The sequence below is a fragment of the Solea solea genome, chromosome 18 (genome assembly GCF_958295425.1).
Source record: "Solea solea chromosome 18, fSolSol10.1, whole genome shotgun sequence".
NCBI classification, from domain to species: domain Eukaryota; kingdom Metazoa; phylum Chordata; class Actinopteri; order Pleuronectiformes; family Soleidae; genus Solea; species Solea solea.
In genome coordinates, this window is record NC_081151.1 from 22,378,999 (window position 1) to 22,405,659 (window position 26,661).

At 39.3% G+C, this 26,661-nt stretch overlaps 1 protein-coding gene across 4 annotated transcripts; it reads right to left on the minus strand.

The window, feature by feature from the left end:
• Window positions 1–1,369: 1,369 nt before the first annotated feature.
• Window positions 1,370–26,244, minus strand: larp1b (La ribonucleoprotein 1B). Of its 4 annotated transcripts, none has more exons than XM_058616347.1 (20): window positions 25,445–26,244; window positions 21,272–21,333; window positions 18,588–18,644; window positions 17,003–17,228; window positions 15,922–16,095; window positions 14,920–15,045; window positions 14,544–14,709; window positions 12,140–12,284; window positions 11,366–11,543; window positions 10,727–10,926; window positions 10,066–10,140; window positions 8,931–9,290; window positions 6,583–6,694; window positions 6,211–6,380; window positions 6,014–6,120; window positions 5,536–5,696; window positions 5,300–5,444; window positions 3,543–3,652; window positions 3,275–3,402; window positions 1,370–2,228 (listed from the first exon to the last, which is right to left on the minus strand). In XM_058616347.1, the coding sequence occupies exons 1-20, from the start codon at window positions 25,824–25,826 to the stop codon at window positions 1,944–1,946; spliced, it is 3,369 nt and encodes a 1,122-aa protein (XP_058472330.1). In that variant the 5' UTR covers window positions 25,827–26,244; the 3' UTR covers window positions 1,370–1,943. The 4 variants fall into 4 exon arrangements, with proteins under 4 accessions (XP_058472330.1, XP_058472329.1, XP_058472332.1 ...); XM_058616346.1 differs by having other exon boundaries at window positions 6,583–6,697; window positions 25,445–26,243; XM_058616349.1 differs by lacking the exon at window positions 15,922–16,095 and having other exon boundaries at window positions 6,583–6,697.
• Window positions 26,245–26,661: the final 417 nt, after the last annotated feature.

A 26,661-nucleotide genomic window follows, 5' to 3' on the forward strand; every position in this document is an offset into this window, starting at 1 on the left:
CGAAGATAAAAGGAAAACAAACTAATGAATTCAATATGGAGAACATGCGTGTTTAAATTTTTTAAACGAACAGCTCATAGCTGCATTAAGCACTGATAATAAAGTGCCACGTTTTGTTTTTGGTGTTGCGAGTTTCCGAGGTGCACGTGAAGGCAGCAGAAAACCAGCCTACCACAGTCGGAAGTTGAGCCAGGAGTTTTAGTGAATTTGTCCCTCCATCGCGACCCGTAGTATAAATAAATCGCTTCTAAATAACAAATCAACTTAAAGACGGCTCAAACTTCTTCCAATAATGCGAACATTTCAATTTAAATTAACACACTGGCACTAACTGGCACTTGTTTTTGTTTTTTTTAAATGGGGTCATTTCGGCCCAAATTTAAACATTTCTAAAACAAATAAGGTATTTTTCTTTTTTTAATGACAATTATTATCCAATTTCCAGATGTAATGTAATATCATGGTTTGTTTTTGCTTTTCTGCCTACATTCCACCTGGAGATCAGGCTTGACAACTCTGTAAGCATCAGCAACATGGACAAAATGTGCCGCGTCAGCTCAAGGCCAAACAGATCACACCACACAAACACGTTTTTGTACAATCAACTGTTATTTTATATATTTTTTTTTTGCATTTTACAATTCATCAACATGCAACACTTTGTCCTAAAATACACTCAAAAAAACCACATTACCAATAAAACAAAATCACTTAAAATCAGAAGGATAATTGAATAGTAAATGATTTTTTATAGTATTTACATTTTTTTTCTTTAAATTCAACTCTAAATCCTCTTTTTTTTTGAAGTCCACTGATGAAGTAAAAGGAAAGTTAATGATTAAAGTGCTCTAGAGCACAAAGCCTCAAACATAATACGAAGTAAACTTCTAAGCTAAAAATATACTGTAGTTTTATGAAGCAAGCTCACACCCAGAATTTTTTTTTTTCTTTTCATACTCAACAGCAGAAGCCATTTAAAACTGCAGCGATTACCTAAGACTATTCCATAAATCAAGTAAAAGGAAAAACAAAAATAAAACAATAAATTATTCTAACTCTGGGTGTAAAACGGGACATTAAAGCTTCCCACATAAAAAAAACAAAAAACTAAACTTTGTCATAGTTTCTTCTGGTTTTCACTAAGAAGTGATGTAATGGTGTAGATGAGATGCCTGTCAGTCAGACGTTTTAAAAAAGAAAAACAAAAATAAACACATCATGGTACATTTGTGTGTAAGGAGAAACAACCTTGGGGTCACTCCATAAATTTATGACTGCAGATGTCGACTTTGATTGTCAATATGAAGACAGAATTTATTTATGTCTCGTGATTAAACTAACGGCGAGTGGCGGTGGCACTTTTTTAAAAAAAAAAAAACATTCAAACACAAATCATATTAGATGGGAAGACATTTTTTTTTTTGTTTGTTTTTTTAAAGGCAGAATTTTGGCTATTTTGTCACCGATCGTCCTCCAGTCGTCCTGGTGAATCAGATTAAGGCACACAAGACAAATCTGCAGCGTCTCTCCTTATTTCTTTTTTTTTTTTTTATATCTTGGCAAAACTAGACTCACAGCTCGGCAGCTCTGTACGGATCAGCGCTGTCGGCAGATTGTGGAGATCAACAAACGTGTTGACAGGTTTGGCATCCAAGAGAAAGAGAGAGAGAAAGAGAGAGGCAAAATGCAGGGAATGCATTTTTTTTTTGTGTTTTTTCATCTGTAAACATGAGGAGCACAGAATCAAGCTCACTGCCTACACTTGCTTGCTTTGCTTGAAAATGAAATGCACTGATAAAAACAATCAAATTAAGTCAACCACGCTCGGCCTCTCTTCATACCAGGACAGTTTGCGTCTGAAACAGAGCAAATACTGGAGCTCAGAGCCACTGCCACACTCTGATTCTCTTCTATTCAACAACCACACCTCAACGAAGGGCACTTTATTTATTTGGTGCCACATTCTGCTTCTTCCCGGCTCCTGACTCCGCCTTCTTGGCCTGGGTGGCTGATCCAGCTGCAGCTGCTGGTTTCTGGGTGTTGTCTTTGGGTGTATTCTGCACAGCAGCAGGTTGAGCAGCAGCAGGTTGAGCAGCAGTGTTGCTGGAGGATTTGGAGGCCTGCGCGGGTTTTGAGGTAGTGTTGGAAGAATGTCGCCGACGTCTCCCTTCGTCCCCGGCCGAGGACGAGTGACGTCTCCTCCTGCCTCCCTCCTCTCCTATCGGGGGCTGCACAAGCACAAAAAACTATTTTAATGATCAGTTTGAGTGTTGCTGTTTTTTTAAATGCATTAAAACACTTTAATGTGACATGAAAACTGAAAATGTAATTCGTGAACATCATCGGTCGATGGTTTGGGAAACACTGGTTGCCATTTTTCAACACTTTCTGGACCCAAGTGAGGAAATAGATGGTCAGATTAATTGATAAGAATGATCCTTAGGTGCACCCCTAGTCTGGATTAATGGGGAAAAGACAACAATCCCAAAAGTGACACATTAAGTTTGGTGTAAGAACCTCGTGTTCCAGGAACTCTTTGTCAAAATGGCTGCCAGTGGGAAAAGAAACAGGAAAACAAACAAACATATTTTAACCATTTAAAGCTGCAGTTTGTAACTTTTCGTATTTTTACAGAGATGATGTAGCACAGTTTACTTGCTGTTTTATTCATCTGAAAACAGGCTCTGTCAGGCAAAACTATCAGGCACGACTGAGGGAGTCTTTTTGTGTGTATACGGCGGCAGACGCAGTAATGTGTGAACTGAATTAATATTTTTAACCCTATAGCTTTAACAAAAAGGTGCACCTATGTCAAAGAGATCGTAAAAACACATTTGCTTTGCACCACTCTCTCTCCTGCACCAAAGTCCATGGAGAAAATCAGTGATTACATCACAGCAGCCAGGAGGTGTTGATCCACTGCTGCCTCCATCACTTAGTTCACATTATGTTATTTTGTGACATCAGTGTTTGAAATCTGGATCTACTGTGTGACACAAAGTTACTGAACAAGGCAGCAGTAGAGCAGCAGACCCTGTGTCCCCATGAGCTAAAAACACTGTTTTTCTCTATGGATTTTGGTGTAGGAGGAGTTCTAACAGTGATATAAAGCACAAATATATTCTTAAGATATAAACTAAGGCAAGAAAAGACTTCACCAGGAGAGATTTAAGTGGGTGAAATCTCACAGCCGTGTTTTCAAGACTCAAACGCTCTGTGTAGCTTTAAATGTTTTAGTTTTTTTGTCTCATTCAAACCACACATAGATGCTCACCACCACCCTGAAGTCCTCCAGAGTCTTGAACTTGGAGAGGTGTTCCTGCAGCTTGGGGTCAATGGGCTGGTTCTTCATCCGTGAATATTTCAAGAAGGCCCAGAACTTCTCCAGACCATACAACTGACCTGAGGAACACACACACACACACACATCGTTTCTAAATCTGTAAAACTAAATACTACTAAAATATATATATGTACTAAATATACTAAAACAAAGTGTTCAATCATTTAAAAAGCAGCAATCAAAGCATGAGGTTCCTTACCTTTCTCAAAGTCCCTGAGGGTTTCTTCTTGAAAGTCCTTGAACAGATCTAACCTGAATCTCCTCTCCAAACCGTAGCTGTAGTATCTGAAGAGACACTCCAGTCCATACCTGCAGGAGAGTCAACACATGTGTACCCATTTATTAGCATGTTTTTTTTTTTTTACAACTTCTCAAGTTTAAACACGTTTAAATGGCGTCACTCCCGGTTCCGACTTCTGATGTAAACCGAACGCATCACTGGACGCAGGTGTCTCCACACAGAGACGGGTCACATGGTGGCATTTCTGCACAGCCAGCTGATCTTCAGTGAATCAGCCATTTTCCCCCCAATGCTTCTGCAGCAGCTGACAACAGAAGCAGCTTTGTCTCATGAATCGTTAATAACTTTGATGAAGCTGTCATGGGAAAAACCAGACGGACGAGTCTGCTGGTTCCATCTCTCTCTCTCTCTATCTCTCTGAAACTACGCTCACTCCCTCATCAGCCCACAGCTGAGATGAGCCAACCATGTTTTCAGACAAGAATGTTGGTTTGGCAGATGTGCAACTGGCGACTCCTTTAAACCTGTTATCAGAAAGAAAAAGTCTGTCTGCGAAAAGATATATCACATAGGAGTTTTCTCACTCGAAGGAGAAAATTGACCAATTGATAAAAGTGCGTAGGGCGATATCGACGTATAAAACCTTTTCCCTGTAGTGAAATTAGCACAATATTTTTGCAGATATAGTTTTTCTTTATTGTGCGAAAAAATAACAGCTGTAGAGAGCACCAGCAACTGATTCAACCTACTTTCAGCAATTAGCAGAGTTCCCACACCTAGGTTGACACCAAATTCAAGTACTTTCCAGGATCATTTCCTTCAAATTCAAGACCCGAATGTGCTGACACGGCTTAAGATGGGAGGGCAACTTGTAAGAGCGTCTTTGTCCATGGCATACACTTTTATTGATTTGCAGCAACAACAAGGGATTGTCCTTGGGATCTTGGTCAAAGTCAGTATTTTGTCTTTGGTGAGACTGAGGGCCTGGAATTTTCAATTCCCAGGCATCACGTAAAATTTGCTCTCTCTTGCTTATCGTTACTCATTGCTCTGCACGAAATCTCACGTCAACGGCAGAGAGAGAGAGAGAGACAGTGGGCAGTGTCCACAACACCGCGAGTAATTCCTACTCCACGTTTGTGTTGCGTAGGCCTAGTCTATATACATCAAGGGCATGAAACAGTAGGTGGCGTCATAACAAACAAGGGAGACATTTACCTAAATATCAACTGTCTATTTAGGGCCATTTTCAAAAACATTCAAGGGCTTTGAATTGTTTTTTCCCAATTCACAAACTTTAAGGATTTCAAAGACCCGTGGAAACTTTGCATTAGTCATATCAGGGGATCATAAAAGAAGTGATGAAATTTACGAGGTTTCTTGAATGCATCTCGTTAGCTGCCCAGTGAACTCTGCATTACTGGTTCTCATGCGCTGAAGTTTAGAATATTCAAATAGTCTACGTATGATACCATTGACTAATTGGTTAGCATTTTTGCCCACTCTACTAAAAGAAATTTGAGCTTTAATAACTAAGCATCATTTATCAAGTTTCTGAACAAAAATAGGAAAACTTACAAGTAATAATAAAAAGAAATGTCAAAAATCTTCTCTATTGATCAGCAATACTGATGAAAATTTCTCCACCGCAGTATATATTTCTATGCCTTTGTTCATGATTTAGCGGTGCATGTGACATCATTCCACCAGCTCACCTGTAGTTATCTTTGGCGTCTTCCAGCGCATACTGTTTGAACTCCTCGTACATCTTCCTGTTGAAGTTGTCCCTCAGGAAAAAGGACCAGAACCTGAAGAGAGTGTTCATCTCCTGAGACTGACCGGTCCCCAACCGTTTCCTCTCTGGAAGAGAATCACTTCAGTCATCAGAGAAACACACACACACGCGGTGAAGACTCTGAAGTCGCAATATAAAAACAATCCGGCTTCGTACCATTAAGGCACCGTCGGCGGTACTTGTGGTAACCCTGCTGGGTGAAGCCGTTGTCCCTCAGCATCTCGTGGGATGGATGCCAGAACTTTGGCAGGGACTGAGGGGTGCAGCCGTAACTTCCTGACAGTGGAGCGCCCTCTGATGGAGACGCATTTGAGCTGCTGTGGGCGAAACACAGAAGAGGAATCTTTTTTTGAGTCAGTGTATAAAAGTCACAACTCTCTTTCCAAATCTGCAGAAGTCCATTTTAAATGACACGAATCTAACACTGTAATTGTTTGTTGCACTTTAATCCACTTGTTCTGTGTTTACTGATACAGAGAGAAGTGAGTGAAGGTCAGGTGAGTCAAACCAAACGACAACTAGCACTAACGGATCGAAAGCGAGAGGAGGACATGTGACTGCTTTGTGTTCTTCCTTTTTTTAATGTGTACTAACTAAAACAATAGCAGTCCTTTACTGAAAAGAGTGGTCAGACCTGATGGACGTCGAGCGCGGCCGGTGTTCACGTGAGTCCATCACCCAGCCGATGTGCGCCTCCTGAGGAGGGTTAGAGCTGTGGCGTGTCTTCTTCTTCCTTGGCATCTGGAAAGAACAAGAAAAAAAATGAAATAAAATCACAACAGTTATTTATTGCCAGTTATTAATCTACACAGAAGAGTAAAGAGAGCTCACCTGTCCGTCGACGTTGCCACTTTCCTTCATGACGGGGTAGAAGCGCGGTGTCTTGGTGGGGTCCTGGCGTCCGGGCGTGCGAGGCGTTCTGGGGGTCCGGGGCTGGTGAGTGCTGGGCGACTCGGGGACCGTTGTAGGCAGAGAATGCGACAGTTGTGCTGCGCTGTCCACTGTAGAAACATACATTTACCAAAAGGTCATTAAAATTAAATGACTTAATAAATTTTACGATACTGGGGTCAGAGTCAGTGGTAAAACAGATTTGAAGTAAATAACAACCGTTTGTTGTGTAACCGAAAAGCAGTATTAAAATGAAATGCAGAAAGAAGAGAAAGAACACGTTTCCCAGCTTGAGTGAAACAGTTAACCCACCTGGCATTGGAGGAGGTGGGACTTCCTGGTTTGGGTCGACGGGCACTTTGGGGGTGAGAGTGTCAAACTCATCTTTACTGATGACGTTCAGCTTCTTGAAGGGTTCCACTTCCTGCTGAGGAACAGAGAAACAGAAAAGGATCATACTCCTGACGTCAACAGAACCTTCTTTTTTTGTTTACATTATTTACTAAAAACAGGTACAGGACAGGTGTTGTGTTTGTGTGAAGATATAAACATTTCTAATGAGGTAAAAGTAGATTTATTTTACCGGCTATAGCCGGTGAGATCAAATGGTGACATTATAATGATTTCTTTACTATATGGACATTCATACATTCATGAAATGGACTAATAGAGATTTGTTTGAATTAAAGTAAAAAAACACAAACATTAAAATGATAAATTAATTATCAACATAGTTGTCGATTAATTTCGTAATGAATCGTTGCAAACCTAATTTGGTTTTTGATTAAAAACTGATGCCACCAGAGAAATGAGAGGAAACATGTTTTCCCCAATCAAATTCTCCTGGAGTCGAGGCATTTATATTACGTTGTTTATATAAAAATCATTTAAAATAGCCTACTTTTAATTACTTCTGTTACTTGAGGTGAAGAAATTAGGAAATATTCACATTTATGAAGCTATAAAATCAGAGAATGATCAATCAAGACCGATTGATCATTTAACTAAATTGAAGATTAATTTATTAATAATCCATAAATCTAGAGCTGAAACAATTACTCTATTATTAATCTATTACTAAATGAAACGTCAACTATTTTGATTGGTTTGAAGCTTTTTTCATGATTAAAACAAGATTTCTGATTGTTTCACCTTCTTAAATGTGAATATTTTCTTTGCTCCATGTAAACAAAGAAATCATTAATACTCAAAACAAAGACATTTGAGGTTTGACAAACAGTGATCAACATTTTTTAACATTTTCTGACATTTTATGGACCAAACGATTACTTGATTAACCGTGAAAATAATCGACAGATTCATCGATTATGAAAATAATCCGTAGTTGCTAGATTTAGTGTCCTGATAAAGTAAAAAGCAGTAGGCAGTTGAGTGGGAAAGATCAGAGTGTTAATCAAAGAATTCCATCAACGAACTCAGCGTAAGGATAATCTGAGCTGTCAGGCCCCACTTCAAGCTGTTTGAACTGATAACAGAGCGACATCGTGGTAAAAATATACGCGACACGCCAGTGGCTGCAGCCACTGGCGTGCAGGAGGCTGGTGTGACACACAGCAGCTGTGCAGCAGACTTTGAACTTGACACATCAGCGTAAGGAGAGAGAGCGAGAAAAATATCCAGACAACCTTGGTGTGTTTTTGTGTGTAAGCATGTGTGACAGGCTTGATATTTCCCACATGTGGTCACATCAGTGACAACCTTTGAGCCCCGAGGCTGAGCGGATTAAAGCCACGTCACAAAGAGAAAGAAAGAAAAAAAAAAAAGGACCCGCAGCCTTCAGTTTAGGAGAAAAGTGAATGATGTGTCAATATTTATAGTAAAATAATAAGATATTAACTCTTGACAGGAAGCTAGAGAGTTATTTAGTTTTCAAATAACTCCTACCAATCCAGAGTTTCACAGTGTCATATTAACCGGTGAAATATGTAATGTATCAAGTCGTGCCAGAGGGGGGAAAAAAAACAGTGTTGTGGTTGTAGCCATTGTAGCACGACTACATGTTATCTCCTCCTGCTAACCTGAAGCTGCTGCCAAACAATAGTAACCATGGTAACAGAAAACCCCAGCGTGTAAACTAAGTTATGACCGTGTCGCAAAGCACAGGACTTCTCCACGTGTATCATAAGGACGTGGACGCAACTATGAAAACAACCCCGTCAACACAGATCACTCTTCTGTCCTCAAAGTTTAACTCACGCTATACACGTGTTTGTAGCATCAGACATGTGACCTTATTCAGCGGTGGAAAATCCTGGATTTAAACATTTAATCAACATACTGGAACCGCACTACGGAATGCCAAGCAGGTCACATCTTACTACAAAGGTGTTTCCTTCCATGTATTATAATGTTACTGGAGGTCAGATTTAGTGACCTGAGCAACAGGTTGCTGGACCCTCAGAGCAACACAGAGCTACATGACTCTCCATGCCTCCTCTTCTCTTATTTAAATTGGACAATAAGGCCTCAGCGTGGTATAATGACAGAGCTTGGTTCAACTAGACTAGTTTTTTTTTAATTTTCAGTCCAGAAAGATAAAGATGAGATAAATAAAAAGTAAAGATGCAAAACCTGTGAACAATGTGTTTCAAGGACAAATTTTCATGAATATTTTTCACACTTAAGAGCATCTTTCTCACCTTGACGCCCTCGATCGGTTCCTCTCCCTTCCACAGGTCCTGTTCATAGTAGTACAGCCCGTCGTTGATAGCTTTGGCGAGGTCCGTGGTGATCTTGGCCCGGGACTCGTGGTTCCCTGTCCGGTCGCCGCCAGGGTGTTTCCGGACATAAGGAGGGGTCTGGGTGACGATGAGGATCTTGTTGACGTCCTGGTCGTCCAGCTCATAGTCCGAGTCGTCATCGTCTGACCAGTCGGTGAACTTGTTTTTCCTGGGCGCCATCTGCTCCATTTCCTCGTCAAACAGGAAGTCCAGCTCCTCCTGGTCCACCTCGGTTTGCGGAGGAGCCGGGTGGCGGGGAGGAGGCGTCTTACCGTCTCCCTGGATGACACAGTGAAGACGCAGCCGTTAGACAAGGAACAGAAGTATATTTACTCCAGAATAAGACAACTGAACACTTTAATTTTAACTTAATTTCATATAAACTTTTTATTAGGATCGGCTTGATATCACTTTGTCGTGTCTGATACAATAATGATACCGATATCAGTCGTGCTGAGCTTTTAAACTGCCAAATGTAAAACTTCATGCTATATTTGAACGAAAACAGACCATTAGATAAGTTTGATGTAGATATAGACATGTATATAATCAACCTAACTCACCAAAATCAATATTCATTTGATGATTTGATATTGATTTGTGAAATCTTATTCTTCCAATATCGACATTTTAACTGAAATAATCCTACATGTATCGATACCGAATCAAATGAAGGCCCTGTGAAATTGAATCAAATTGATTTGTGAGAATAATGGTGATATCAGCCCAATTTGAAACAGATTTCCCACCAGCATGTCTCAGCAATAATCACCATTTCATGACTCCTTGCAGTGGCAACTCCACCAAATCTTGCACTTTACCTTTTTTGTGGGCATTTTGTTTCCTACATTTAGACTAAACATTGTGATGATTATCGTACAATATATCAAGTATCATTATGCGTGTCATATATGATACATTTGCTGAACGATTCCCACTCCCACAAATAATAAATATGGCCAAATGAGGCTGAGGAAATATGTTGGTTAATATGAGGTGTGAAATAAAAGAGAAGCACGGGGAAGGAGAGAGGGGTTAGAGGGAAGTACTCAACTGTAGAGGGGAGGTTGTCAGGTGGGGGCACTGAGGAAGGGGAGGAGCCAACAACACAAGCATCGTCACTGACAAGCTGCCGGTCAAAAGACGATGGGAGGATGAAAAGACAGCGGAAGAGATGGATGGAGAAGACAGACATGTGGAGGAAAGAGTGAAACGGGCAAGGAAAGAAAAGCAAATGATGATGGAAGCGATGAAAAAGTTACCTGCCCAAGTTTGTCCCTGAAGGCCACCGTACACTTAATCTAACATCATAATAAAAGCAAAAGCTGTCGCTCTACATCACGACCACTGGTGATAAATGTGACGACCATTCTCATAATTTCCCATGGTTCTGTCAACCTTTTGATGACTTAACAGTTGTTTTCCTTAATTATAACTTTAATTTAAAAAGCTGGAATTATTAGACAGAGGCTTTTAGACCTCAAAAGTCACGTTGAACAATAAAGTTCCACAACAGCCTCATTTCTACAGGAGATTAATTTCAGCAAAGACATATTTAACAGTGTCATCAGCATAAAGACGGACATACAGTGAGAAGGACTGGACTCAACTTTCTTTTGTTTTGACAGACCTGGCAAGCTGTCTGAACATGTTTCTTCCCATGGGGTCAAAAATGTTATCCCTTAGTTGGTGAACATTTTCTTCATATTCCATACCTTTGTCTTTCCTGGCGGCTGTTTGTGACGTTTCTCCACCTGGATCCAGGCATCGGGGTCGGGTTTCGGGGGCGGGGCGTCTTTAAACGCCGTTTCCGTGGCGGGGAGCGAGTCCTGGCTGGAGGAGTCGGGCTCAACCGAGTCCTGAGACTCGGCAGATTCGGGAGGAGACTGCTTCACAGGCGACGAGGCTGAAAGATCTAAACACATCGTAGAAACACACTTAATGGAATAATTAATAATAACACATGGCAGTTTGTCAAATGTCAGAAAATAAGTGGGTGATTATGAAGCAGTGGAATATATATCTGAGAACTGCTCAGTTCCAGTTTTTCAAATTGTGAATATTCACTGTTTTTCTTTATTTTCTCAGAAAACACTGTACATTTCTTTGTCGGCTGGTCAAAAGTGATAGTTGAGATGTGCAACTGCATTACAGATGACTATTTTATGGAATTGTATAAAAGGAACTGACGAAATTATCTACACATTATCTATTTTTTTTTCACATTTGAAAAATTAGAATCCGAGGTTTTTTAACTACTAAAATATGTGTGGGTCGATCAAGACACACACACACACACAGACATTTTGACAGTAATCCATCACCTTTCAGGGTGATTTGAGTCAAATACTGACCAGAGTTTGTGGAGCTGAGGGTCTGTCGAGGAACGAACTCGGGACAGTTGATGAGCTGGGAGAAGTCGGTGTGAGGGGAGCCCACGACGGGAGGGGTGGGGATGGGCCAACGCTCCGGGTCAATTTTACAGCGAACCTTGTTGTCCACCAGCTCCACCTCTGTGCTTTTCTTCAGCGCCTGGAGCAGGATAAAAGCATGGATTGACTTACTTTATTGTCTTTATTGACATGTTGTTGTGAATCAAGATTTTAGCCCTAATTCAGTCTATAGAATATAATGTGTATAGGTCATGACAATATTTTATCTAAAATAAATAAAGTAAATAAAATAAACTAATACTAAATTTTAAAATTGCAGTACGACATTTCTTTTGACATTTCGATCAAATTTCAATGAATTGTTCAGCCTTAATTCAAACCATCGTTAAATGAGTTCCCACAACACTGATTAAGCCAATCAGCTGCGCGCACTTCTTTGTTTATCAGCAAGACAACGTTTAAAGCTTGCGTATCTCGTATAAGTGATTCATTTTACTTCAAGACAGCTAAGTCCACGAAATGTTTCATAAGTGAATTCTACTGCTGAAAAAACTTTCGGCAGCTTCAATAATCAAACTCTGACTGAATTATAAATAAAGTAAACACAGTCATGCAGATGCAGCCCTGGGGTTTATGTGTGCACCCCGGAGACGGGAAACATTACCCGAGAGACACACAAATGGTAGAATTAAACAAATCCCGGAGGAGCTGGCAGCGCAGTGGTGGTGATCTTACCTCCATGATGAGGCTGATGTCAGTGGTGAGGGCCTGAACTCTGTGGAAGCTGGCGATAAGGGAGATGGGCAGGAAGCCCTGCACGTCCATCTTCCTCCGCAGGAAGAAGTCACGCTCGAGGTTGTGAAGGCTGAAGTAGTATTCACTGCAGGAGGACAAACGTGCTGGATCAGGCAACAAATATTGGCTCTTTTTTGATACAACCCGTAAGATTCTGGGCGATATTCTATCTATATGTCGTGACATGAGACAAGATACGGTCTTAGATTTTGGATATCGTCACGTCGTGATGACTTCTCATGTTGCATTGATCATCATAATTTAAAAATGACATGGAAACAAAGAGATTCTACTTAAAAAGTCACTTTAAAGTGTCGTTATTTGTGTTATAGCAGAATTGGACCATATTTAGAGGCAATTTCATTGTTTCTAACACACATAAATATCCTTCATTTCACATTAAAAAACCAACAAAATAAACCTGGTATGATTTGAAATGAAAGATAATAAGTGTAATGTAAAACAGATTATAAAAAGCAGATCATATTTTATTTTAGAGCATATTCACAGCGTATTGTCGTCACTCTCACATCTCAAAAGAAAACATATCTACTATCTTGGGATATAAACTAAAAATATCCAATATTCAATATATTCAATATTTTTACAAATTACATGTGTAAAAATGAGTCAGATTTCAAACTTGATCCTAAAACTCACATCATATCATCAATGATTGCCGTTACTTACAGTAATAGAGGGGATAATAATAATTTGGGTGGAAGCAAATATAACTGAATTAATCATCAACTACACCAACATGATTTTTCCTTGCTCCCAGCCGCACAGAATATATAATAATGCTTTCAAATAATTGAATTTCTTTAAATGAATTATTGATGTTTAATACTCTGCCTTTTTTAAAACAACTCACAATAAAGAGAAGAGGCATTTATTTATGTTAAAACGTAACACATTCACTGCTTCTCATAGGCAGAATAAACTCTCAGCACTGGCGAACTAAACTCTGGTGGAGTGGAAAATCTCTATCACTTGTTACACAGAAACACAAGCATGCATGTTTGCTCAGCCCCGTGGCACTGGGCTGCTTTTTTATTTTTTTACATGGACTAACTAACTCCGTCTGAGGGAGCAGACGAGAGACAGTGAAGACAAAAATGTCTCCACTTTCAATCCCTCTCTCCTTCCTCCTTTTAAGTTTCCTTTTTTTTTGTTGCAGAGGCCTGCGTATAATTCATCCGCTGTCCTCCCACAGGCACCCGCACTATATTTAGGACTCAACCTCACCCTACACTATTCTGAGTCTGCTTCTGTAATGAGGTCAAAGTCGTCCCGTCAGACGCACACTGCCCCCTGCAGGAGGCCCGCGACCACACCGAGAGCCGTTTTACTTGTCACTCACACCTCTGCTCTGTTCACACACACTCCTCACCTGCTGCTCAGGAGATTACGGTTTGGTTTCTTTCCACTTTGACCTTTTTCCAGCGAACTGATAAAAAGTGACCATGGCCAAAATCAAGTGCTGCACTCGCATGAATCCATGCATTTAAGCTTTTTTTTAAATGAATTTTGAAAGGGAAATATTTGACACTTGAGATATTTGTATTCTTACAGTACAAGGGGTAAATGTTTAATATCAGAGTAGAAGAAGGAATAAAATTCATTTGCTGCAGGACCTATAATAAGCTATATAATTTTCTTTTTTAATTTTTTTCTTTTGTTAAATATTGATGATTTTTATCATTTGTTATTGGGCCGACGTTTGTTTTACTTTCTAATAAAATAACCGTGTAAAATAGAGCAAAAGCTCCATCAAAGCATTTTAAATTTCTGGAAAAAACATGAGGTTAAATTAAAGTTTAAACTGAGTAAGAATTGCCGATTTAGATATGAATAAAGTTAAAATCAGACTGACCTGCAACACAACAAGTGGGCAAACAGAGAGAATTAAAAGTACAAGTGTGTTACACTTAATTAATTTTCATAATCGATTAATCTGCCAATTATTTTCTCAATTAATCCATAAAATGTCAGGAAATGTTGATGATGTTCTCAAATATCTTGTTTAAATGATTTCTTTGTCATATGGAGCAAAGAAACTAGAAAATATTCACATTTAAGAAGCTAAAACGATCAGAAATCTTAAATGTTTTTCTTAAATGTGAATATGTTCTGCTTTCTTTGTCCCATATCACAAAGAAATCATTAAAACTAAATCAATTTGGTTTGTAGTAGAAAAAAAAGACATTTGACAACAACATTTTGAGGTTTTAAGGACCAAACAACTAATAAATGAGTCGAGAAAATATTCAATAAATTGATCAATTATGAGAAATTAAAATAAACGAAGGTGAAAGGACAAAGAATTATGATTGACGCTCACATCTGACGTTTGATGTATTCCTTCAGGAGCTTTTCGTCCACTGTGTACATCTGGACCTTGCTGCCGTCGTCGTAATAGTAAACCATGTTGGTGCCAAACTCCGAGGGGCCCTGAGCCGAGCCGTCGGAAGACTGGGAGTCCCGGAAGCTCGAGTATTCGTAGCGACCTGAGACGGCGAAGGAAAGAGAAGTGACAAACGGTTACTTGATGCTGCGAGGAGAAGAAGAAGAAGAAAAAAAGAAGAAGTGACATCCAAGCATCGAAATGTTGCTTTTGTGTCAACAAAGACAGGGGGAAAAACACAGTTTTGTCTTTCAAAAAGCTTCAAGGAACAGTAACAACAGATCGCAAATTCTACATGATCGTCAAAACATGCCTCTTCCACGACCTCTCCCGCGCCCGCGACCTTTCCCCCGGCCTCGCAATCCTCCTCGAGTGCTCCCACTGTCGCTTCGGACACTCCCATTATCGTCGCCGAAATCCCGCGGCTCTCTTCTCCAACCTGCGAACAGAGTAAGAAAAAAATAACTCTAAGAAAAAAAACGCCAAACCCTAAAGTTTGTAAAAGTGATGGTGGAGAAAACCTGACAAAATCCTTAACAGTAAATATACCAATAACTAAGAACCTTCTATTATTACATTTTAGTGCTGGGCAATATGGGGGGGAATAAAAATCACAATAAACTTATTAATATCATCCAATATCGATATATATCACCAAATCAATATTCCTGTAAGAATAAAGGAGATATATGTGGATATGATCTGTAACACATGCTTAAAATACAGTTCATTACCTTTAATTTCAAATAACACCGGGTTTGTTTATTTCTTTGGCTTTTTAAATGTTAAATAAAGGACATTTACGTGTGTTAGAAACAACGCCATTCACTATAAACATGGTCAAATTCTGCTATAACACAAATAATTAGTTAGTTTTCATGTTTTATGATCACTTTAAAGTCTTAAAATACTATAATACTACTATAATTACTTGTTCTTAATTCAGATGTGTAGATCTGTCGATGCAGCAACATCACGACAAACACCTTGCACACGGAAACACATCTTAACCATTTAATAAAAACTGTTCTTCTGCCCTCGTGAGAGATACAGGAGTCTGAAGCAGAACTTTACCAAACTAAAACAATCCCTGATGGATTCATTTTCAGGTTTTTTTTACGGCAGACGGCCGTATTTCAACTCATCACGGTTTTGACGCATTAGTGCGGAGCAAGAGCAGATTCTGGAGACAGATGGCAGCTGGGAAAGCAAACATGCAGTGGTATTAGAGCGGCGGGAAAACAAGCCGAGAAGCCAAAACCGGTGAGTCAAGAAGCAAAAACAAAGAGGGTGGAGAGAGCTGCTGGCCACTTACTCCTGCTGCTATCATGTGGCCTGTTATTATGGAGCGTGTGATTGGGCGACGTGGGGTCGGGCGAGTCGCTGTTGGGGTCTGTGTCCGAGCGCGTCGGGCCACCACTGGGCATCTTGTCGCCGTCGTCCCGGGACGCGTCCTCCAGTGGCAGAGAAACCCACTTACGTTTGTTACCTAGCGATGATTGCACACCGAAAACAGAGCTTGAAGAGTTTCGTCAAATTGAATGAACTAAAATTAGTCTGAATTAAATACAGTGTGAGTCGAAAACAAAAATCCGATGACACCTTTTACGGGGAAGTTGTTTTGTGTTGTTCTGTGTTTTGAATCGATAGCCAACAACACCCTTTCAAAAACAGTCAAAGTACAATCAAAATGAGTCTTTAAATATATATAAAAGTGTAAATAAAAGTACGTTTAAAGCTTAATTGAGGTAAGGTTGTAGCACATACGCCTTACTGATCATTATTTACTAAACACTTGTTTAGTTCTGTGCTGAAAGTTATGGGAAGCAATAAACTCACTCACACTGTCCCTTGAGTACGAAGGAAGACGTGAGCATAGCTTAGCATAACACTAAGAAACGGGGGGGGGGGGGACTACAATAAGTACTAAGGGAATAAGAACTACAAGTTTTAGACAATCGGAAGGTGGGAACTGCCTCGTATTAGTCTTGGTCAGGTTTAAGCATCCGTTACTTGTCCCGAGTAAGTGTTGGTAAAGATGTGAAAGAAAAAAAAAAAGATAGATCACAGCAGAACATGCACCAAACAGCATTTGTCAATATGTCACGATCAATACAGTTATTGACAAGCTCCATTGATGCAGCAATCAAGGAATCAAAGGCATCACTGTTCAGTGAAATGGAAGATGTGGTTATTGCCATTTTTAGCTCCTTTAAAAAGTTCATTCATAAAAATCAAATCAGTGTAGATCGTGATGATGTCACTGCACAGTGAGAGATTAATGTGGGTTAATCAAACCTGATCAGGAGTTTGACACTGTCATCAGCAACAATCTGATTATTTAAAGAATGCTGCTGAACATGCTTCACACAGAGAAAAAAAACAGGAGTCCTCACCCTCGCCTCCTCTCTTCTTCAGGCTCTTGGCGTCCTGTCCCGCCTTCAACTCTCCGTCTTTGGGCAGGTCTCCCAGCGGGTCCGGCTGAGCCTCCTGGTTCTCTTTGCTCTCACCGCCGTCATGGCTGCTCTCCGACTTGCGGTCCGGTCGCTCCCGTCGCTTCTCCTTCTCTCTGCGCGCGGACGAAGGCTTCTTTCCGTTGTTGTTGATGACGTTCTGCTGTTGCTGGAGGAACGGACAAACACGAGGCTGAATTCACAGACATTTGCATGCAGTAGAGCTTTCTCTGCGTCCTTACATTTGCATGTCAGTTCCTGAGGCCCAAAAGAAACATTTATGCTTTGAAAGTCATTGAAGGACTGAAATCCTCAAATGAAAAAAAACTAAATTAATGAGCTGATATGTAACACCATTTCTGTAAAATTGCTGATGGCATTTCCCAAAACCATAATCTACGAAATTAAAATCATAAATTAAGTAATAAATATTTTGTTGTTATTGTTATTAATGACACACTAGAAACTTCAGCTCTTTGAGTGTCTTACAATCTACAAACCATTACATTTAACTGCATTTACATAAAAGGATCTTGATGAACATTGGGAGTCTTATTTGGCCTAGTGTTATTTATTAAATCAGTTAATTATTACAGATTACCCACTTTGGTTCTTAACTATTTCATGTATTAAATATCCAGTTCGAACTCTAGTTTTATTGAAATACAGTATATAAAATTGCACTGCAGTGCAGAAATACAGATTGTTGGTTCTGCATTATTTGTTATCATTAAACAGGTATATTTTTACCAGATGGACGAAAAAAGTGGCATTACCCATTGGCTGCCCCGATTTTTCAAAAAAAAAAAAAAGGCCACAGATAAACCCGTATCAGTCGACCTTTAGTCTTAGTTTGACACAGTCTCCTTTTAAAGGGATTTGAAGTTGAGTACTTACACTTAAGTAAAAAAAACGAATTCCCTATGGTTTTGTTTTTGTGTCTTTATGATGAAGTGGAAAGTAGAAGATATCATTTTGCTGTATTTTGTATAACTTGGAGTATTCTGTTCAAGCCCTCATGTGCAAATTTAAAGTCCATTTCAATTGCTAATAAGATACCGAAAATACAACTGAAATTCAACTTTCCCTTTTAAGCAAAAAGTGGTAATCATTTCAAATCACTACATTAAAATAAACATTGTTTTTTGTTATTATCATTAGTGTTGAGGATTGTTCTCACACACTGTTCTGCAGAGCCCGAAGGACATTTTCGTCTTTCATCATGAACAGCCTCCATTTATGACATGTGGAAACAATATTCCACAAGACCTTTTTGTTTTGTTTTTTGGGTGAAAAGAAATGAAGACTATAAATATTTTGGATCACATCAGCGTTGAGACCAAGTGAGGAATTTAAACTTGTTTTAGTGCTCCATCTAGTGAGCAGAAATCAGAAAAAACAACCTGACAAGTCTGTTTTAGTTGAAATCTGCAGGAAAGAAGCACAATGCATTTTTCTTTTTAATTTAATGACCATCACACACACATACATAACCACACACTCACACTCACAAACACGAAGGTCGTACCTCTTTGGCCAGTTCACCAGGTGTGGGCCAGTTTGTGATGTCACTGAAGTCACTCGACTGTAAAAATTGTAGAAAAAGAAATTGACATTAACACAAAATAGTCGTCATTGTAACATTACACACGTTGACCCATGTGACCTGGACTTATTCTAGTTGTGTTAACGTGTGTGCGTGTGTGTGAGAGAGAGGAGCAGGTAGAACCCGAGTGGCCTTAAAGAGGTCAGTGCTCTGTGTTCAGGGGAAATGCAAACAACAACGATAAACAAGAGGAGTCATTTTTCCACCACTGTCAATGTTGCAAATTCGGATAAATTGTGATACGAGACCAAGGTTAAAACAGACCGGGGTTATATTCAGAAAGAACCGGCGGAAACGTTAAACATTTATACTATGACACAAATTCTGACACAGGGATTCAGTTTACATGTAAATTTTCATTGAAAACACTGTTTCTACATTATTTTACAACAATCTTTTTATGTTATTTGTCAAGATTACAGTTATATTTTATCAGATGGAGGAAAAAGTAATTTGGCTGAATATATGGTTTGGATAGAGGATTAACAGAAAATAAGAGGAATAATAGAGGCTATTTTGTAATCTTAGCAACGCTAACTTATAACTGATATGCACTGACCTTAAAAATATCAATTCTCTTATTTACACGTATCGCGTAAGCAAATCGTAAATCACTTTTTCTTACCGACTTTTCTTTTTAACAGTCAAGACGAATTATAGCAGTTTTTAATCGTCACAGAACCTGTGTTTTGGGGAGCGTTAAATAAGCTATTTTTTGGGCCTGGACTATGTACTACAGCCTTTATAGACGTTCTTGGGGATCTTGTGTGTATAATGTAGGGTTTAAATTGGGTTTTTCTAAAATAATCAACCAAATTCAAATTTTCAGCTTCTTAGAGGGGAATATTTTCTGGTTTCTTTGCTCTTTTTGTGAACAGTTTGAGGTTAGGGAAAACCTGTGAAGATAATTGTTATTTGCAGCCATAGTATGGAGTGCGAGCAAATAAGTCAAACTGCATGTTTTTAAGTGGCTTTTGTTTGTATTTACACCGAGTTCACTAATGACAGCGAGATCGCCTGTAACGTTTTCATGCAAACAAAGTTTGTTCACATTGCGTTACTCGTCAGAACAGCCTGGGGAAACTTCCAACTTGCAGAATGAATCCCGTCTTTTTTTGAAGTGGTAACACACAGCAGCACGTTTACTAGATAGCTACGCTCTATGCTTCAATCTGCAGCGGTGCTACAGCAGAGATGACACATTATTGCCCCCCGTTGGTCGGCAAAATCGGATTTGGACAACGAATTATCGCTGTCCAAATATTTTTGACCCACCCATACTTTAGGGACACTAGGAATAAAAATCTAAATTAAACCATGAGGTTCAACAAGTATGAAAAGAAGAAAGCCCTAATTGAGCGCAGTATGTAATTAAGTAGTGTATAACAAGTTATTTAAAGGTTTCTGCTGCTTCACAAAATTACAATTAGTGTCGGTTTGACTTTACAGACGTTTGCCACGCAATGACATTAATCTATACACGTAGAAAAACAAAAGATTGAATGAAAATTGTGATAATTATGGTGGAGTTTTAGGACCAATGTAGATTTAAAAACATGGAGCCAGTGGAGTGGTAATAGTATGACCAAAAAACACCCAGAATCTCTAAGAAAAATATGTGATTATTATCTGAAATGTCAAAGAAAAACAAACAAAACAAGCAGCTCAAGAGCAGCAGATGTTGATTTCCCATCCTCGATTCACTGCTGGACAGAACTTACAGTGGTGAAAAATGCCCATGTGATCAGGGTATTAGAAATCCAAATACTCAATACCATTTTTATAAGAAAACGTAAAAAAGAAGTTAATAAAATTAAAAGGAAACAAGAACTAATATCAACGACAAGAGAATGTTTTTAAGTCATCTTCTATGGTGCAAAGAAAATTAATATCATTTAACTGTAAGTGTTCATTTTCTGTGCTACTGAAAGATCTGGTATTATTGGACACTTTTAACAGTATTTTTAAACAACCTCAAGTAGACTGTGTGCTTGCAAAAGAGATTTTTAATCTTAATGAGTTCTATTCCTGGCTAAATAAAGGTTACATTTAAAAATACATATATATATATATTTTCTTTAGTAGTGACAGTTGTCTTGTTGTCATTTCTTTATTCTTAAATTTGGATACATATATGCAAATAATTGCGTTATTGCAAACAATGAAACTGTCCGTTAACGTTACAGAAGAGCTCACTGTTGATATCAATGCTATTACAAATTGGTTTTGATGACGGCTACAACGATTAATAGATTACTCAGTATTTTGACAATTGATTCATTGCTTTCTTTGCTCCATAAAACTCACTATATAATCACTATAGACCTTTTAAACTAGTCAAGCCAACACATAATAATTCTCCAACTAAGTACCAAATATTCCTCTCCCATAAAGAAGAAATAAAGAGCCCACAAAATATCATATTGTATTGCATTCTATATTTATATATGTCCAATATCCGATCAAGTGATTGTGACCAGTATCAAGTCATCGGTATTGTTGTGGGATTATTGACACGTCATGTACAGGCTGCGGTGTTAGTCACATGTTTTAAAGTCTGACAGGTTCTAAAGCAAGGGGGGGGGGGGAGAAGAAACATTGCTTACCTTGCTGGGCTTTTTCATTCTGGGTTTGCTGGCTCGGACGACCTTCAGAGCGTTTTGTTGATCTGCAGATACAGAACCAATGAGTGAAATTGACATTTTCATATTCACCACAACAGGCCTAAATCGCCTGATTTTTAAAAAGAAAACTGTTTTAATTCTTCAGCACAGGTGAGCAGTTTGTGCCCAGTGCTGGAGTTAAAAAAAAGTCCACTCGTGTACGTTTTTGCGTGCTCTTGCCCTGCTGTGTGTGAAAGTGTGTGTGTGTGTGGAGCAGAGGGAATTTCTGTCAGTACAGAATGAATAAATAACCTCCTCCCCCTCTCAGGGCCCGAGCGACTGAACTAGTTGAGGGTGTTTTGTGTGTAGCCAGCAGCGGTATGTGGCTGCGTCTCTGCAGGCAGCTGCATGCTGGGAGTGGCCCGCTGCAGCCTGACAGTCCCTATCGCTCAAGCAGAGGATGGTCGGGTTGATAAGCGACGCAGGGCCGAGGCTTCATTCTGAATGGGTGTATGCCTGGCTGAGCCTGCACACGTCCAACCCTGTGAACTGCCGTACAGTAACACTGTAAAACGATGCCTGCACTTCAAATATAGCTCCACCGGTCGCTGTGTGCTCCTGTGACACACATTCACAACTCAAACTTTAGTTGAACAGACGCAATTCAAGAAAGAATACGGTTCTATTTCAACTTTTAAAAAAAGTTTAGTCGGGCTGCAACGATTAACTGATAATGGATAGCTAAATTCATAATCAACTTTTTTTCAGCTTCCAGAATGTGAATAATCTCATAATTTTAAGGTTTGGGGAACATTTTCAAATATTTGATGGACTGAACAACTCATTGATTAATCGAGGAAATGACTGACAGATGATTTGATTATGAAAATAATCCAGTGTTAATTTGGCAGCAAATTTTGATTTAGTTTCAGCTATAGTCTTAGGACAAAAATGCCAGTTTTAAGTTTCATTTTAGTCATCTGAGATGTTTTAGTCGACAAAATACAATCACATTTTAGTCCCATTAGGTTTTAGTTGACTAAATTTAGACTGTAGATATAGTCAGCTAAAACCTAATGGGTTTGTTTGTTTGTATTATTTAAATGTTTCACTATTATCCTATATACCAAATTAATTGTCAATTATTTTAATAATCAGTGTAAGAGGGTTTTTTGTTGTGGTTTGTGACATTTTCAGATTATCAATGAAAATAATCAACAGAATAATCCACAATGAAAATAACAGTTAGTTGCAGCCCTAAATTAGTGGATCTTTTTTTTTTTTAATGCAAACTGAACTATCTTGTGAGTTTGAGCATTTAAACTGCCACAAAAAGAGATTAAAGGGATTAAATCAGTTAGTAGATTAGGTAGAAGGACACTTCATTCCATTAAATTCTAATAACTGATACTCGATTACATTTAGTCCACTTTCATGAAGTTGTGGCTGTTACAAAAGCAGAGGAAAGTGCAGTGTCCTGGCTTTTACTCCGAGTATGAGTCACAAGCCAAAAACCCTGGATCCTATTGCATTTCCCATAATGCAACAGTGTCTTCGAGCAGCCCCCCCACACCACACCACCCACCACTCAAACAGGCAATATAACAGTGTGGTCCTTCCCTTAGTGTGTGAAGCAGACTTTCAGTAAAACATTTTACCCACTGAGTTGAAGCAAAGGTCGCCCTCCCTGATGGCATCTCAATGACGTCATCACTTCATGTGTAAAACTGGGGGGAGTGACCCTTTAACTTCTGCTACCAATCGAGTTAAAATGCATTTTAAAAAGAGTTTTTTTTATTTATTGCATAAACTTATTCATTGTGAAATCAACCAACATTAGATAAAGCAACTCAAATGAGTCATTTATCAAACACTTTCTCCATTTATAAACTGAAAATACTCTGGTTCAGATTGTTGAATAAGAAAAAACAAGACAGGGGAAGAAGACATCTTGTGACCAAGCTGGTCTGACATCTAACAGAATACACTTCATTTACATTATTGTCATTTCGAGGTTAATTTAAAATAATCCCCAGTGTATGATCATTAATTATGAATGTAAAATTATGCAGTTTTGTTCCCAGAAACCTGATAAATGTTTTTTTTCATCCAAAATGTTTTTTTGGATTACCTGTTGGCTAATTGGCAAAATCTGTATTTATCACTAGTTTAAAAAAAAAATGGCGTTGGCCATAGAAAAACCCATGTCAGCCGTCTTCTACTGTCATTTTTGGTAAGCAAGCAAGTAATCAATGTTTTTTAGGACTTTTTATGTTGTCAGCTTGTCACATGACAATGTTGGATCATTGTGATTTTTACTTTTATTTTTCCTATATCTAATCCAGTCATTTTAACCATTATAAGGCCAATATACCAATCAAGTCTTGTATGGGGTTAATACCTATTTAAGAGGATAAAATAATTCCTCAGAAGAAATTACATATAGTATTTTCATATAGACAGAAACTGTCAAAAACGTAACATTTTGGATATCATGATTGTGCATCTGGTATCGGTTTCCTCATTTTAAAGGCTGTTCCAGTCACTGATATTTACAAATTTAATCAAATATAAAGATACGTGTATAATATACATGTAACTAACATAAAATTAGGTAAGAAAACTCAACTTACTCTTCGTGTAATTATCCTTTACTGCTCTAGGAGTATATTTAGCAGCTAGAGGACAGAAATGAATGTGTTTTTTGGAGATATATAATATAATATTAAAAGTGTATTGGCACTGCCCTGTAAGAAGCACAAGCCTCTAAAATAGAACTTTTATGATTTTTACTAATTATAACAATCTCTCCGGATTTCCAGCTTCTTAAATATGAATATTTTCTGGTTTCTTTGCTCCATATAACAAAGAAGCCAGTAGAACTGAATCATTTTGGGAACATTGTCGCTTTTCAAGGTTTGGGAAACAACAATCAACATTTCCCAACATTTTGTCAGAAAATTATTCATCGTGTACAACAAGTACCTGATGGCTAGATTCACCTATTATGAAGATACTCATGAGTTGCAGCCCTAGAACTCATAGAAGCTTTATATATAAGAAGCTTGCCTAAAAATATCCATTTATACACCTAACAATTGCATAAAATAATTATTGTTGTTGAATGACTGCCCAGCCCTATTAAAAGTAAGCAACAGATAAGAAAAAGTAGGGCTGCAACTAACAATTATTTTCTTGATTACTGGAGTACTTGTTTGGCCTGTAAAATGTAAGAAAATGTTTAGAAAATGTTAAACGGTGTTTACCAAACCTGGAAACAATGATGGTGTTCTCAAATTCTTTTGTTTGTTTTGCCACAAACCCTAAATGACTTGGTTTTAATGATTTATTTTCTTGCGTGGCGCAAAGAAACAGAAAATATTCAAAATCTGAAAACTTGTTTTAAAATTTTATAAATTGATTATCAAAATAGTTGGCGATTAGATTAATTTAGTAAATTGATTATGAATCGAGATGCAGATCATTAACTGGTCTAATACAGAGATAGTAGTAATAATACACCCACTTAAACTTCACCTGAGCAGCCTCCTCGTTCACATTCTTGTGCTTTCACTTGTAGTGACAGTCAAGTGAACAGGCTGGTGGGAGGAACTGTAGGCAGTCAGGCCATTGGACATGCAAAACGTGTCTTTACAACAGCAGCAGCAGCAGCAGCAGAGAGTTAGCCTGGCTTGTCATTTTAGCAGGGAACCCTGCAGCAATCATGACTCCAGGCTGATTATGGAGCTCCCGTATTTAACACACGTACATACACATTAGCCCCGGTCTGCGTTTACACTGTTAATTTATTCAAAGAAGGGAAAAGTAGCTCAGCTGTTGGAGGCTAAAGAAGTAGCAGTTGTCAGCAATCAACACGTGGTGCTCGGGAGCAATCCGAGCGCACACAGGAGGGGGATGGGGGGCAAATAAATATGCCACCATCATCAACACCACTCACCTGCTGGTGTATGACATTCACATATACATGTGTGGGGTTCATTCAAGTCGAATTCGGACACTAATTCACAGTGTTGCAGATTCAAGATTCTTTGTGTGTCTCCCGCAATGAAGCTGTCAAAAGAGCTGCAGCAACGTGCAGTCCAGTCCCTGTCACCTGCTGCCATGTTTCTAAGATACTAAAATATATATATATAAACACGCAAACAACGATCTGACCTTTCTCGTGGGAGTTGATGTTGTTGATGGACACTCTGCCCGTGGTCCTCTTAGTCCACGCGTTGACTTTGGGTGGAGGAGCCTCAACAACTTTCCTCTTCACCGCGTCCGCAGCAGCAGCAGCAGAGTCAGCATTGCTGCCGCTTTGCTCGTTTTCCTTGTCGTTTTCTTTGCATTCCATGTGCGTGTCCGTGGGGCTCCTGGCCGCCTCTGCCTCCTGCTTCAGCGGGGTTTCGAAGCCTCTCGGCCCCTCTTCCCCTTCGTCTCGTCGGTCTTTCTGCCCCTCGGACTGGTTTTGGTTCTTCTTGTCCTCCTCCACCTCCACCACCGCCACCGCTGTCAAACCAGAGTCGACCTGACTGCACTGAACCTCTGCGGACATCCTGCTCGTTTCCAGACAGCACACGCTGTTAAATCCAGTGTGAACCGCTGGTCCTCGATTTGTTTACCCGAAAAAAATGAAAAATCGTGGGGGAAAAAAGTTCGGGGAGGGTGACCACCTCCACAACCTGGGGTAAACAACTTTTCTGGGCTGGACCTCGCTACTAGCCAGCTAGCCCAAGTAGCTTCTGCAGCTAACTGTTAGCTAGCTAGCCTAGCAGCTAGACATGTAGCGCGAGCCCGACTTAATTGTTGTTATTCGGCGACTGTTTCATACTAACGAGTGGTTTCCTCCAAATCTGGCACTGTGTGGACGACACCAGCCGAAAGGGGGGGCTTCACCCGAGACTTTATCTCACTTTTTTCTCCACTTTAAAACAAACTACAACGGCGTCCTCGCTCCTCTCGGTCTCCGGTTTCAACTCCACGCTTCCAGCTCGTGAAGAAGAGCTCGTGCTGCTGCTGCCCTCTGCCTGCTGTAAACAGTGGCTCTGCTGCCCCCGGCGGTCACTGTGCGGTACTGCAGCGCCAAACACTTAAATGTATTCCATATGTGGAATAAAACGGAACCACTGTGTGTGTGTGTGTGTGTGTCTGTGTCTGTGTGTGTTTGTATTTGTTAGGACCGTTTTCTGTCATAAACACTGACCTTGTCAGGACCAGTAGTCTTCATAGAGACCAAAACCTGGTTCTAAAGAGGCAGAACCTAATTTCTGAGGAGCTAGTTAAGTTAGGGGCAAATATTGTTAGGTAATAGCAGTTAGGTTAGGGTTAGGTATTAACTGGTTATGATTAAGGTTAGTGATAAGGCTTTGTGTAGTCTGTCCAAATGAATG